The sequence below is a fragment of the Nerophis ophidion genome, linkage group LG13, assembly GCF_033978795.1.
Source record: "Nerophis ophidion isolate RoL-2023_Sa linkage group LG13, RoL_Noph_v1.0, whole genome shotgun sequence".
NCBI lineage: Eukaryota > Metazoa > Chordata > Actinopteri > Syngnathiformes > Syngnathidae > Nerophis > Nerophis ophidion.
In genome coordinates, this window is record NC_084623.1 from 2,517,756 (window position 1) to 2,530,255 (window position 12,500).

The 12,500-nt window shown below is 42.8% G+C and overlaps 2 protein-coding genes across 3 annotated transcripts in view; both read right to left on the bottom strand.

Annotated features, from left to right (window-relative positions):
* adcy5 (adenylate cyclase 5) overlaps positions 1 to 3,225 on the bottom strand; it is a 42,523-nt gene extending 39,298 nt beyond the window's left edge. Inside the window, exon 1 of one of the 2 annotated variants that reach the window (XR_009809219.1) lies at positions 1,979 to 3,225. Coding sequence is in view for 1 of the 2 variants with exons in the window: in XM_061918186.1 (XP_061774170.1) it covers positions 1,979 to 2,782 (804 nt within the window). In the remaining variant the exon portion in view is untranslated. The remainder of the gene's footprint in view (positions 1 to 1,978) is intronic. The other variant, XM_061918186.1, reaches the window with a different exon arrangement.
* A 2,663-nt stretch (positions 3,226 to 5,888) lies between these two features.
* Positions 5,889 to 12,500, bottom strand: part of hacd2 (3-hydroxyacyl-CoA dehydratase 2) — a 14,102-nt gene continuing 7,490 nt past the window's right edge. The window contains exons 5-7 of the mRNA XM_061918190.1: positions 10,636 to 10,757; positions 9,018 to 9,196; positions 5,889 to 6,927 (exon numbers count right to left, since the gene is read on the bottom strand). Of these exons, the coding sequence (XP_061774174.1) occupies positions 6,845 to 6,927; positions 9,018 to 9,196; positions 10,636 to 10,757 (384 nt within the window). The 3' untranslated portion in view covers positions 5,889 to 6,844. The remainder of the gene's footprint in view (positions 6,928 to 9,017; positions 9,197 to 10,635; positions 10,758 to 12,500) is intronic.

Here is a 12,500-nt window from a genome sequence, read left to right on the forward strand (position 1 = left end):
ATGAATTATTGACCTATCCAAGGTTCCCATTACTTCACATCCAATATTACACTAAGAAAAATATATTTGGTGGAAGATTTTGCAAATTTGGTAAATAAATAACCCAAAAATGTATATTTTCTTATTTTCTTACTGTACTGAAACTGAACCAAACCGTGACCTCTAAACCGAGGTATGTACCGAACCAACATTTTTGTGTACCTTTACACCCCTAACACATACTAATTTAAACATATACATACATACATACATATATCATTTAAATAATACATATAACTTTAAAATCAGCGTCAGACATGTGTTTTGAATGAGATGACAATGTAACCAAGCAGCAGTTATTATTTGGGCCACGCCAAACGACTCCTTGGCCCTCCTTGCATGGTCACATGACAACAGCCTCCAGGGACAAAACACCGCAACAAACTCAGCAAGGAATAGCAGGACTCCTTTCAGCAATCAGTGGCAGTGCTGTCTGTTATTAATTATATATATTTTTGGCCATATTTTATATTGCTTCTGCTTACTGTACTTTGAGAAAGACTCATTCTAGAAACTTTTTTTTCATCAAAATCAACTGGCAACAAACGTAGCATCTTCTGATGTTATAAAGTGTAGTCGTGTTTACCGAGTCACCAACAGTAATATATCAGTTTCAAGCTTTTTTTTTTGTTTGTTATAAAAATATGAGTATGGCCCCTGCATACTTTGACCTTTCAGTTTGTGGCCCTTGGTGCAAAATAAATGGGACACCCCTGAAATAAAGTATCCAGATTTTGATTTGACAATGGATATAAGAGCACAAAGATGTGGTTTTGATGTGCAGCTCGCTAGACATTCTCTTAGGGCTGTGTTTCTTCACCAGGGGGCCTCCATTAAAGATGTCTGGACTGGACTCTCGCGACTGTGTTGGATCCATTATGGATTGATCTTTCACAGTATCATGTTCTCATATGTTCTCATAGTCATCAGTATCACAGTATCATGTTCTCATAGTCATCATTGTCACCGACGTCCCACTGGGTGTGAGTTTTCCTTGCCCTTATGTGGGCCTACCGAGGATGTCGTAGTGGTTTGTGCAGCCCTTTGAGACACTAGTGATTTAGGGCTATATAAGTAAACATTGATTGATTGATTGATGTCTCAGTTGTGGGGGCCACAGCATTACTCAGTTGTAATACACTTTTCCACCACTTGTGGCAGTAATGACAATATCAAACAAACAGAAGAAGTCTGGAGCTAAATTCCTAGAGACGTTTAAGCGCAAAAATGATGACTAAATGGTGAAGCTGTGTTTTCATCTGTGCTTTAGTTTAATTGATATTATTTAGGAAACATATTGAGTAAATGTATTTTTCGTCATGCAAGTGCCTTCTTATGCAGTTTATTTACTTATTTTACTAATCAGCCAGACCTCAGCCTCAGGTTTGTGTTAAATAAATACAAATATTTGTGATGAACATGCTCTCATACCGTTTGACAATAAACTGTAAGAATGTTAAATACAATTATTAAATACGATCGAACTCAAGAGTAAGATTACAGTGTTAATATTTGAGAGGGAAAAGTTGGGCTTGAGGTCAAAAAGGTGAAGAATCCCTGAAAGAGTATTCAAATTGCAATAAAAAAAACAAATAGTGCTAAATAATTCAGCAAAAGCAAAAAGTATTGTCTTTTATTTCCTGAGTTTTGTCAACAATAACGAAAACAAAACAATCTTGTGGTGGCAAAAATCTAACCACTGTAGTATTGACCAGACTAGACTTGGTATCATTGTGGTCGATACTTGTATCGATCCAGAGCTTTAGCTCAGCTGTGTGCAGAGCAGCATGTTGAACTAGTCATTGTCCACTCGTCCTCCAGTGATAACACTACTTGTAACAAACTTACTTAATTCGTGGAAGCACCGTGGAGGGATGTTAGCCTCTCACGCGTTAAACTCGTTTTGGAGGTGAAAAGACCCTGAATCGTGAGGTCTTACCTGCTTCCAGAGGAAGGGGTCCCGGGCGTTCTGCATCCAGGAGAGGGCCAGGTGCACGGCGGACAGCAGCAGGCCGGTGACGACGGCGGCTCGCATCCTGACGGGCAGCAGCGTGTAGACGACGTGGATGAAGAAGACGGTCCACCAGATGCCCTCGGAGGCGCTGCGGGGCCGGACCAGCAGCACGCCCACCACCTGCACCACCAGCACCAGCAGGATGAGCACGTAGCAGACCAGCCACATGTGGTCCTGCTGGAAGCCGCTGCGGTTGCACGCCACCATGAGGGCCAGCGTCAGGAAGATGGCCCCGGAGAAGACCACCACGTAGGGCAGGCTGGGGCTGGGCGTCCCGGCCGAGCAGTGGAAGACCAGCATGACGCTGAAGACCAGGACCAGCACCGCCATCAGCATGGTCAGGCTGCTCTGGTTCAGGCGGAAGAAGTAGCGCTGGTACAGCCGCTCCAGGTTGTCCGAGCGGAACTTCTTGGAGCTGAAGACGCGCATGACGCCGCTCCAGCAGGCCGCCGCAGAGAGGCTGAGCTCGGCCACCTCCGCCGGCTTGGCGCGCGGCTCCTCGCCGTGCTCCTGCCACGCCGAGCGGGAGCGGAAGCTGACCCGGCTGACGGTGGTCGGCACCGGCCGGGGGCGGTCCGGGTCATCGTCGTCCTTCCAGCGGCTGTTGGCGCGGGTCAGCCGCCTGGCCGAGTACGGACGGCCGTTCACCGCCGACTCCGACTCGCCCCAGGCGGACCTGTGCTCGGGCCCGCCGGCCCCGGGGGGACTCACGCTGTTGGATCTGGACATGGTCGACTCAAAAACACTCTTTTACATTTAAACACGTCACCGCGACGAACATTCATTCTAAGTGCGCGCTCATCCGGGGGAAAATCAATCCAAGACACCGGGGACCTCGGTGCTCCTCTGGCGGGATATCATTAGCTCCAGGTGGGTTCATTGGGCCCAATTAGGAGGCATCCAGGGGGAGCCTCGCCGCTCGCTCCCCGGAGACATGTTCGCCTCAGCGGGGGAGGAGAGAGTGGACCCCATGGCGTCGTTTGGCCGCCAAAGCCGCACACGCACGGAGAGAGCAGCGTATCCCGGCGTGGGCTCAGCTCGGGTACTTGAGTACGGTGCGGCCTCTCGGCTCTCGGCTGTCTTTACGCCGGCAAACAGCGTCTCTTGCCCGGCTAGCCAACATGTGAAGCTGCGGTCCTTGTTAGCTTCGAGCGGGACGCCCCCTCTCCCTCCCCCCGCCGCTTCCATGGGGTCCGCAAAAGGGGCGGGGCTAGTTAGACACACGCTGCCATTGGATGGCGAGGTTGTCCGTCTGGCAGTGGGCGGGGCTTGAGGCACAGCTGGCTGGGCAAAACACGATCATTGCAAGAAACAGAACTAATTAACTTGTAATCACTTTTAAAAAGAACTCGTGGAATCAGGGCTTTTACCCTGAGGGCCGCACAGTGACAAATCAAAGCAGGCATTTTGGCTATTTCTTATTTTCAAAAGCAATACAATATCTATATTTTTGTTACCTTTAGGGCTCCTCTCAAATTTGGTCCCAGAAGGGTCTCAGTTATAAAAATGTTAAAAATAAGTCTTTTAAATTTTTTTTTACTAGATCAACTTCAGATCTGTCGATTTGAAGTTAGATTTTTTTTTGTGCCTTTTTATGGTAAAAGCACAATTTATGCAATACTTTCCAAACAAAAAATGTCAAAGATGAATATTTAATGTGGTGTAATTTGAGCTTTAAATAAGTCAATAATTCATAACATTAATTTGAATTCATTATCATTTTTTAAAAATGACCACAAAAATCCACAAAAATTCTCGGGATCCAAACAGGTCCCAGTCATAAAAATGCTCAAAATATAGTCGTACATTATTTTTTTAATTTTTCGACCAGTTAACTCTATAAAACATAAGATCGATTTTACTAATTATATATTTTTTTGTTTTAAGCCTTTTTTGTCATAGTAAACTTCAGTTTTACATGACAAACATATATTAAATGTTTTCCCCACAAATATTTCAAAGTGGAATATTTGATGTAATTGGAGCCTTAAGTAGGTCAATAGTTCATAAAAACATTGATTTTGATTCATTATTATTTTTTGAGCAATTAAGGTTTTTAAAAAAATGGCACTGAAGTTCCCGGGGGTCCAAATAATAATAATAATAATAATGGATTAGATTTATATCACGCTTTTCTATTGTTAGATATTCAAAGCGCTCACAGAGAAGTGGGAAGCCATCATTCATTCACACCTGGTGGTGGTAAGCTACATTCATTCACACCTGGTGGTGGTAAGCTACATTCATTCACACCTGGTGGTGGTAAGCTACATTCATTCACACCTGGTGGTGGTAAGCTACATTCATTCACACCTGGTGGTGGTAAGCTACATTCATTCACACCTGGTGGTGGTAAGCTACATTCATTCACACAGTGGTGGTGGTAAGCTACATCTGTAGCCACAGCTGCCCTGGGGTAGACTGACGGAAGCGTGGCTGCCAGTTTGCACCTACGTTCCCCCCGACCACCACCAATCATTCATTCATCATTCATTCACAAGTGTGAGCGGCACCGGGGGCAAAGCGAATTGGATGTCAATAGGCGGGAAGCGAACCTGCAACCCTCAGGTTTCTGGCACGGCCGCTCTATCCACTACGACTACGCCATGCCGCCCCTAATGAGCCCCACTCATAAAATTGTTAAAAATTAAGTCATAGATTATTTATATTTTTCAACCTATAAATCTCTATAAAAACTTCAGATCGATTTGTCGATTCCATTTAATTTTTTTTTTGTCTTTTTATTTTATGTCTTTAGTGTCATAGAAAATGCCAAACACAGAAAAATATGCAATATTTTCCCCCAAAATATTTCAAAGTGGAATATTTGAGGTAATTGGAGCTTTAAATAGGTCAATAAATTATAACATTGATTTTGATTCATTATTATTTTTCTGTGCATTTAGGGTTTTAAAAAAATTAAAGTTAAAGTAAAGTAGCAATGATTGTCACACACACGCACCAGGTGTGGTGAAATTTGTCCTCTGCATTCGACCCATCACACTTGATCAACCCTGGGAGGTGAGGGGAGCAGTGGGCAGCAGCGGTGCCACGCCCGGGAATCATTTATGGTGATTTAACCCCAAATTCCAAGCCTTAATGCTGGGTGCCAAGCAGGGAGGTGATGGCTCCCATTTTTATAGTCTTTGGTATGACTCAGCCGGGGTTTGAACTCACAACCTACCCATCACAGGGTGGACACTAACCACTAGGCCACTGAGTAGATTATGTCATGTAAATGCCACTAAAGTTCCCGGGTATCCAAAAGTCATACAATATTTTCTATTTTTCAACCTACAAATCTATATAAAAACATCAGATTAATTTGTTGATTATACATTTTTATAATTTTTGGGGGGCTTTTTATTTTATGCCTTTTTTGTCATAGAAAACTTAAGTTTTTAATTCCAAACCCACAAAAACATGCAATATTTTCCCCCAAAATATTTGAAAGTGGAATAATTGATGTAATCACAGCCTTAAGCAGGTCAATAAATTATTTTTTGATTTAGATTCATTATTTTCTAAGCAAAGACAGTTTAAAAGAAACAAAACAGTCAGTTTTGTGTTAGTAGTAAACATTGCAACTTTTTCTCATTACATTTCACCTGCTTGCTCTTTTATTCCACTTTTTTTGTAATATTCTTTTCAGAATGCTAAAGAATTATCTGCGGGCCGCACTTTGGACACCAGTGCGTTAAAGTAATCATCAGGTCCACGTTGTAACGGGACATGGAGGTTCATACATGCAGGTTTGTAAGTAAGGAGTGACATGCACCATGAAGATGGTCAGTGGCATGAAAGAAAAGCATAAATGACAAGGACTAGAGTCACGTTTCAGTTCACACACTTTTATGACAAATTCACTAAGCTCACGTACCAAATGAGTCCAACTATTGTGACAAAAACACAACATTGTGCTTTTCTGTCCATATAAACCACACCTTTTAACTTCCTCAATGGACTTTTCATCTAGAAAACGTGGAATTTCCCACATCTTGTTGTCGCCGGCGAGTTGCTAGCAGGAAAGAATATGTGAGCATAGAGAGGGTTTAAGAAATGCTACCTTGTTGGCACTCAACTGAAGACATGGATGAAGTTGCCAGGAGCAGTCCTTCAGGGTCACACAGTGCAAGTCAGGACTTGGACGGGACAAAAGGAGCGGGGAAACTACTTAGCTGTTCACGTCATGGTCCTGATGTGGACCGGATTGTGGAGCCGGGTTACGAGTGTTTGAGCGTTTTGTGGCAAACCATGGGATCAAAGTTTGGCGCCTGGCCACGCCCACATCCTGTGGTGTAGGAAAAAAATCCTTCGCTATTTACGGCGGCCCTTCTCTATAGTACGTGTCACTTTAACCACGGCTCAGTTGGTCCGAGTCCCCAGGACCAGCTGGTTAAAATGTGGACTATATTTATTCAAGTTGTCAAGGGGGCGCTAGAGAGTCCATGTGCGGGACACTAAAAATATCAAATGATGCTTGTTTTGAAGCTTGTGGAGGACCTCCAAAGTAATAAAGGGAACAAGAGGGCCTGGGCAGCTTTTTGTAATCACAGATAAAAGCAAAATGTTACAGCCAGCGAGGCAAAAAGTGTGTGAAAGAGTTAAATAAAGAGGGGTTCTACTTGAAGGAAGCGCTGTTTCCATCAGTGCATCTTTAGCTGCGACACAGCTGGACTTCATCAAGAGAACTGAAAAGAATCCAAAAGCAAACAAACCCTGGGAGGAAAAGATGAAATCACTGGTCCATTTGGTTTGGTCCACTTCCTGTTTGCTGCCAGCCAGGAGGAGTCACTCCACTTTGCTGCAGTCGCCTGCGTGGCCCAGAACCTTCTTCCTCTGTCGCACCATGTGGAAGTAGAGCTGGGGGAACACTGACCACAACACAACACTAGTCACACAACTCTGTGGGCCACATGGACACAACTCTGTGAGCCACATGGACACAACACTGAGGGCCACATGGACACAACATTGTGGGCCACATGGACACAACACTGTGGGCCACATGGACACAACACTGTGGGCCACATGGACACAACACTGTGGGCCACATGGACACAACACTGTGGGCTACATGGACACAACTCTGTGGGCCACATGGACACAACTCTGTGGGCCACATGGACACAACACTGTGGGCCACATGGACACAACTCTGTGGGCCACATGGACACAACACTGTGGGCCACATGGACACAACTCTGTGGGCCACATGGACACAACACTGTGGGCCACATGGACACAACTCTGTGGGCCACATGGACACAACTCTGGGGGCCACATGGACACAACTCTGGGGGCCACATGGACACAACGCTGTGGGCCACATGGACACAACATTGCGGGGCACGTGAACCCAACATTGTGAGGCACATGGACACAACACTGTGGGGCACATGGACACAACTCTGTGGGCCACATGGACACAACTCTGGGGGCCACATGGACACAACTCTGGGGGCCACATGGACACAACTCTGTGGGCCACATGGACACAACACTGTGGGCCACATGGACACAACTCTGTGGGCCACATGGACACAACACTGTGGGCCACATGGACACAACACTGTGGGCCACATGGACACAACTCTGTGGGCCACATGGACACAACTCTGTGGGCCACATGGACACAACATTGCGGGGCACGTGAACCCAACATTGTGAGGCACATGGACACAACACTGTGGGGCGCCCAGCAGCCTGATTGCTGTGTCTCCATGTACTTATTACACTGTGTACTTAACTACATTGTGTACTTACTACATCGTACTTATTACACTATGTACTTATTACACTATGTACTTATTACACTATGTACTTATTACACTATGTACTTACTACACGATGTACTTATTACACTATGTACTAACTACACAGTCTATTTTTTTTTATGTATAAAACACAAAATATGCAATATTTTCTCCCCAATAATTTCAGTTTAAGTGTAATTTTAAATGTTAAGTTAAAGTTAAAGTAGCAATGATTGTCACACACACACACATTAGGTGTGGTGAAAGGTGTCCTCTGCATTTGACCCATCACCCTTGATCACCCCCTGGGAGGTGAGGGGAGCAGTGAGCAGCAGCAGCGGTGCCGCGCCCGGGAATCATCTTTTGGTGATTTAACTCCCAGTTCCAAGCCTTGATGCTGAGTGGCAAGCAGGGAGGTAATGGCTTCCATTTTTGTAGTCTTTGGTATGACTCGGCCGGGGTTTGAACTCACAACCTCCCCATCTCAGGGCAGACACTCTAACCACTAGGCCACTGAGTAGGTGTGATGTGAAGTAATCAGGGCCTTAAATAATTCAATAATTCATAAAATAGATTTTGATTCATTATTATTTTTTGAGCAATGATAGTTTAAAAAAAATACCACTCTTAATTCTCAGGGATATAAAAGGGTCCCATTAATAAAAATAAGTCATACCATTTTTTTATTTTTTTTTTACTTTGAACAATTAAATCTTTACATCAACTTCAGATCTATCAGTCAATTGTAAGTTTTTTAAAAATGTTATTTTGTGTTTTATTCCCTTTTATCATAGAAAATCAATTTTTTTTAATGGCAACATAAACTATGCAACATTTTTTATTATTTGGATTTTTTATTTTATTACACAGCCTGTTTTTTATGGGAAAAACACAAAATATCTAATATTTTCCCCCAAAAATGTCAAAGTGTAATATTCGATGTGAAGTAATTGGAGCCTTAAATAGGTCAATAATTAACAATAACATTGGTTCTGATTCATTATTATGTTTTAGCAAAGCCAGTTTTAAAGTAATAGCATGGCAGTTTTCAGTTATTAGTGTAAACATTGACACTTTTTAATCGCTACACCTCACCTCTTTTCCTCCACTATTATTATGTTTATCTCACCTCTTTTCCTCCACTATTATTAAGTTTTTGAATAGTATTTGGAGTTTGTGTGGTTAAAGAATGGGCCGAGTGTACGTACGTGGAATGTAGGAGATCATGACCAGGATGAGGAAGGCGTGGTAGTCGAAGGAGAAGTTGTACTTGTTGGGCAGCGTGACGGAGTACAGGCCCGTCTTCTGCACATGGGGCAGGGCCGCGTAGATGGTCAGCAGCTCGCCGCTCACGCCCATGGGATACAGCACGATGAAGAAGGTGTACCTGCGCACACCAATCAATCAAACAATCAATGACAGGTTGGTTGCTTAGCAACAAGGGTGTCTGAAGTGCGGCCCGGAGCTCCTTTTTCAACGGCCCACGGCATAATCCTTCGCATTTGTATGTTAGCATGCTACACTTTTAGCTCATTTTGCAGTTGTACACCTCAGCCTCAAACATTTTATGACTTGACCGATGATACCTGCTAGCATGCTAATGTTAGTGTGCTAACTTTTTTTTTGTCACAATTACAGGTGTACACATTAGCATCAAATAATTTGTTACTTGATGAATGACACCTGTTAGCATGCTAAACTTAGTATGCTAGTTTTTTTTTATTTAACTAATTTTACAGGTATACACCTATGTGTCAAATCGTTTTATTTGATGAATGATACCTGTTAGCATGCTATCTTTTTTTAAGCTACAATTACTGGTATACACTTTGGCGTCAAATAATTCGTTACTTGATGAATGACACCTGTCAGCATGCTAATGTTAGTGTGCTAACTTTTTTTTTTAATTTAACAAATTTTACAGGTATACACTTAAGTGTCAAATAATTTTTCTACTTGACGAATGATACCATTAACATGCTATCTTTTTTTGTTTGCTACAATTACAAAAAATGATTTGTAATTGTGGCAAAAGTCAAATGATTTGACACCCGAGTGTCAAATCATTTGTTACTTGAATTGTATCTGTTAGCATGCTAACGTCAGTACGCTAGGACTTCTTTTTAGCCACTTTGTAGGCATACACCTCGGTCACGGCGTGGCTCAGATGTTAGCACAGCCGCGCCAGCAACTTGTGGGTTCCGGGTTCGATCCCAGCTGAATGTGAATGAATGAGTGATGGGTTCTCAGTGAAACACTTTCAGTGTATAGAAAAGTACTACATAATCCATTATTATTTATATATTGTTACTTGATGCATGCAAACGTTAGCAGGCTAGCATTTTAAAGACAATTTCCAGGTACACACCTCAGAGTAATATTATTTAGTACTGGACACATTACAGGTAGCAACTCAGCATGCTAGATTTTGTTTAGCTAAGTATGCATCGCAGTGTCATATTTTGGTATTCCACTAACGCTAACTGTGAACATGCTAATGTTAGCACAGCGCTATTAACATAATAACTTTTTTAGCTCACTTTGTACATATTGTTTGTTACTTGGTGCTATCTGGCCTGCATGCTAACCGCTAGCATTTCAGTTCAGCTTTGACTCTTCAGCATTACCGTGAAATGACAACTGCATTTTCTATCTAAAAAATGTATATATAAATAAATACAAATAAAAATCTATACATTGTATTCATTTTGAAGGTAAATACGACTAAAATGGCCGCCGCATCCTCTGGTTTGACAATCTGAGAGCCTCGGTGGAAAAGGTTTGGGCAGCGCTGCTTTGTCAAGGACTACAAAGAAGGCCGCCTACCTGGCCCACTTGACCAGGTAGGGCAGGTGGTTGAGCAGGCTGAAGGTGTAGAAGGAATAGCGGATGATCTCAGTGACGGTCCAGGCGGCCACGAAGAGCAGCACGCTGTCCTCGCTCTGCACCTGCACCATCACACACCATCACACACACACACACACACACAGACACACACACACACACACACGCTTGATGCTCAGAGATCATACGACACTGCAGGAGGCCCTACTCGGATGTTAGAGTGGAAGACAAAAGTCATCTCCACTAAAGCTAACGTCCAGCTAGCATTAGCGCCCGTGAGGCCACACCTTACAGCCATGAAGCACAATCCAAATCCGCCTAAACGGGCAGCAAGCGTTGTCATTGTTTTGTTGGTGACACCTAGTGGTCACAATAATTCAGCACGGCAAGCTCATGATGCAGTTAGTTGAATGATGCAGACACGTTTGTTACTGGATTTTTTCTAAAACACTTTGGAGATGTTGTATGTGTAAGTAATATGTAACTATAATTATTTGTACATTTCATTTGTTTGTATTGACAAATGTGCTATTTTACACTGCGATATCATTACCTATGTCTAGCTTGCGTGCGATTGTGTGCTTAGCTGTTGTGTAGCTGCTTGCTCCTGGTTGTCTATAGGCTAGCCTATTTACTTTTGTAAATGACTTCAGTAAAATACATGAAATTGTCTGCTTATTGTAGGACATTTAGATGATATCGCACACAGGTCAACACTCTGCAGAACTACTTGTATCGCACATGATATCAAATGTAAGTCAACGCGCTGCTGGACTACTTGTATCGCACATTATTTCACACACAAGTAAACACACTGCAGGACCGCTTGTATCGCACATGATATCACACGTAAGTCGACGCGCTGCTGGACTGATTGTGTCGCACATGATATCACACAAATTAACACTCTGCGGGCCTACTTGTATCGCACAATATCACACAAAAGTAAACACTCTGCCGGACTGCTTGTATCTCACCTGATATCAGACAAGTAAACACGCTGCAGGACTGCTTGTATCACACATGATATCACACACAAGTAAACACGCTGCAGGACTGCTTGTATCACACATGATATCACACACAAGTAAACACGCTGCAGGACTGCTTGTATCACACATGATATCACACACACAGAAACACTCTGCAGGTCGGCTTGTATCACACATGATATCACACACAAGTAAACATGCGGCAGGACTGCTTGTATTACACATGATATCACACACAAGTAAACACTCTGCCGGACTGCTTGTATCTCACCTGATGTCACACACAAGAAAACCCGCTGCAGGACTGCTTGTATCACACATGATATCACACACATGTAAACACTCTGCAGGACTGCTTGTATCACACATGATATCACACACAAGTAAATACTCTGCCGCACTGCTTGTATCTCACCTGATATCACACAGAAGTAAACACGCTGCAGGACTGCTTGTATCACACATGATATCACACAAGTAAACACGCTGCAGGACTGCTTGTATCACACATGATATCACACATTTTACATGCAAGTTGATATTATCCCATACTTTTTTTTGATGATATCAAAAAATCTGATCGGGACAGGTTTAATTGAACAATAATTTGTTGTAAATAATCTATTTTTACTGAATGGAGTGGGATTCACCTGGCTAATTAGCCACAAGCAATATTAGTTCTAGTGGTCGTGCCAGTATCGTCCTCTTTAACCCTTTGGGATGAATGTGAAATATTGATGTACACGTCCGTTATCTACAAAAATATTTTATAAATATAAAAAATATATATTTTAAAGACCTATTAAAATATTTATAATCCATGACCAAAATTTTAAAAATACATTAAGAAAATAG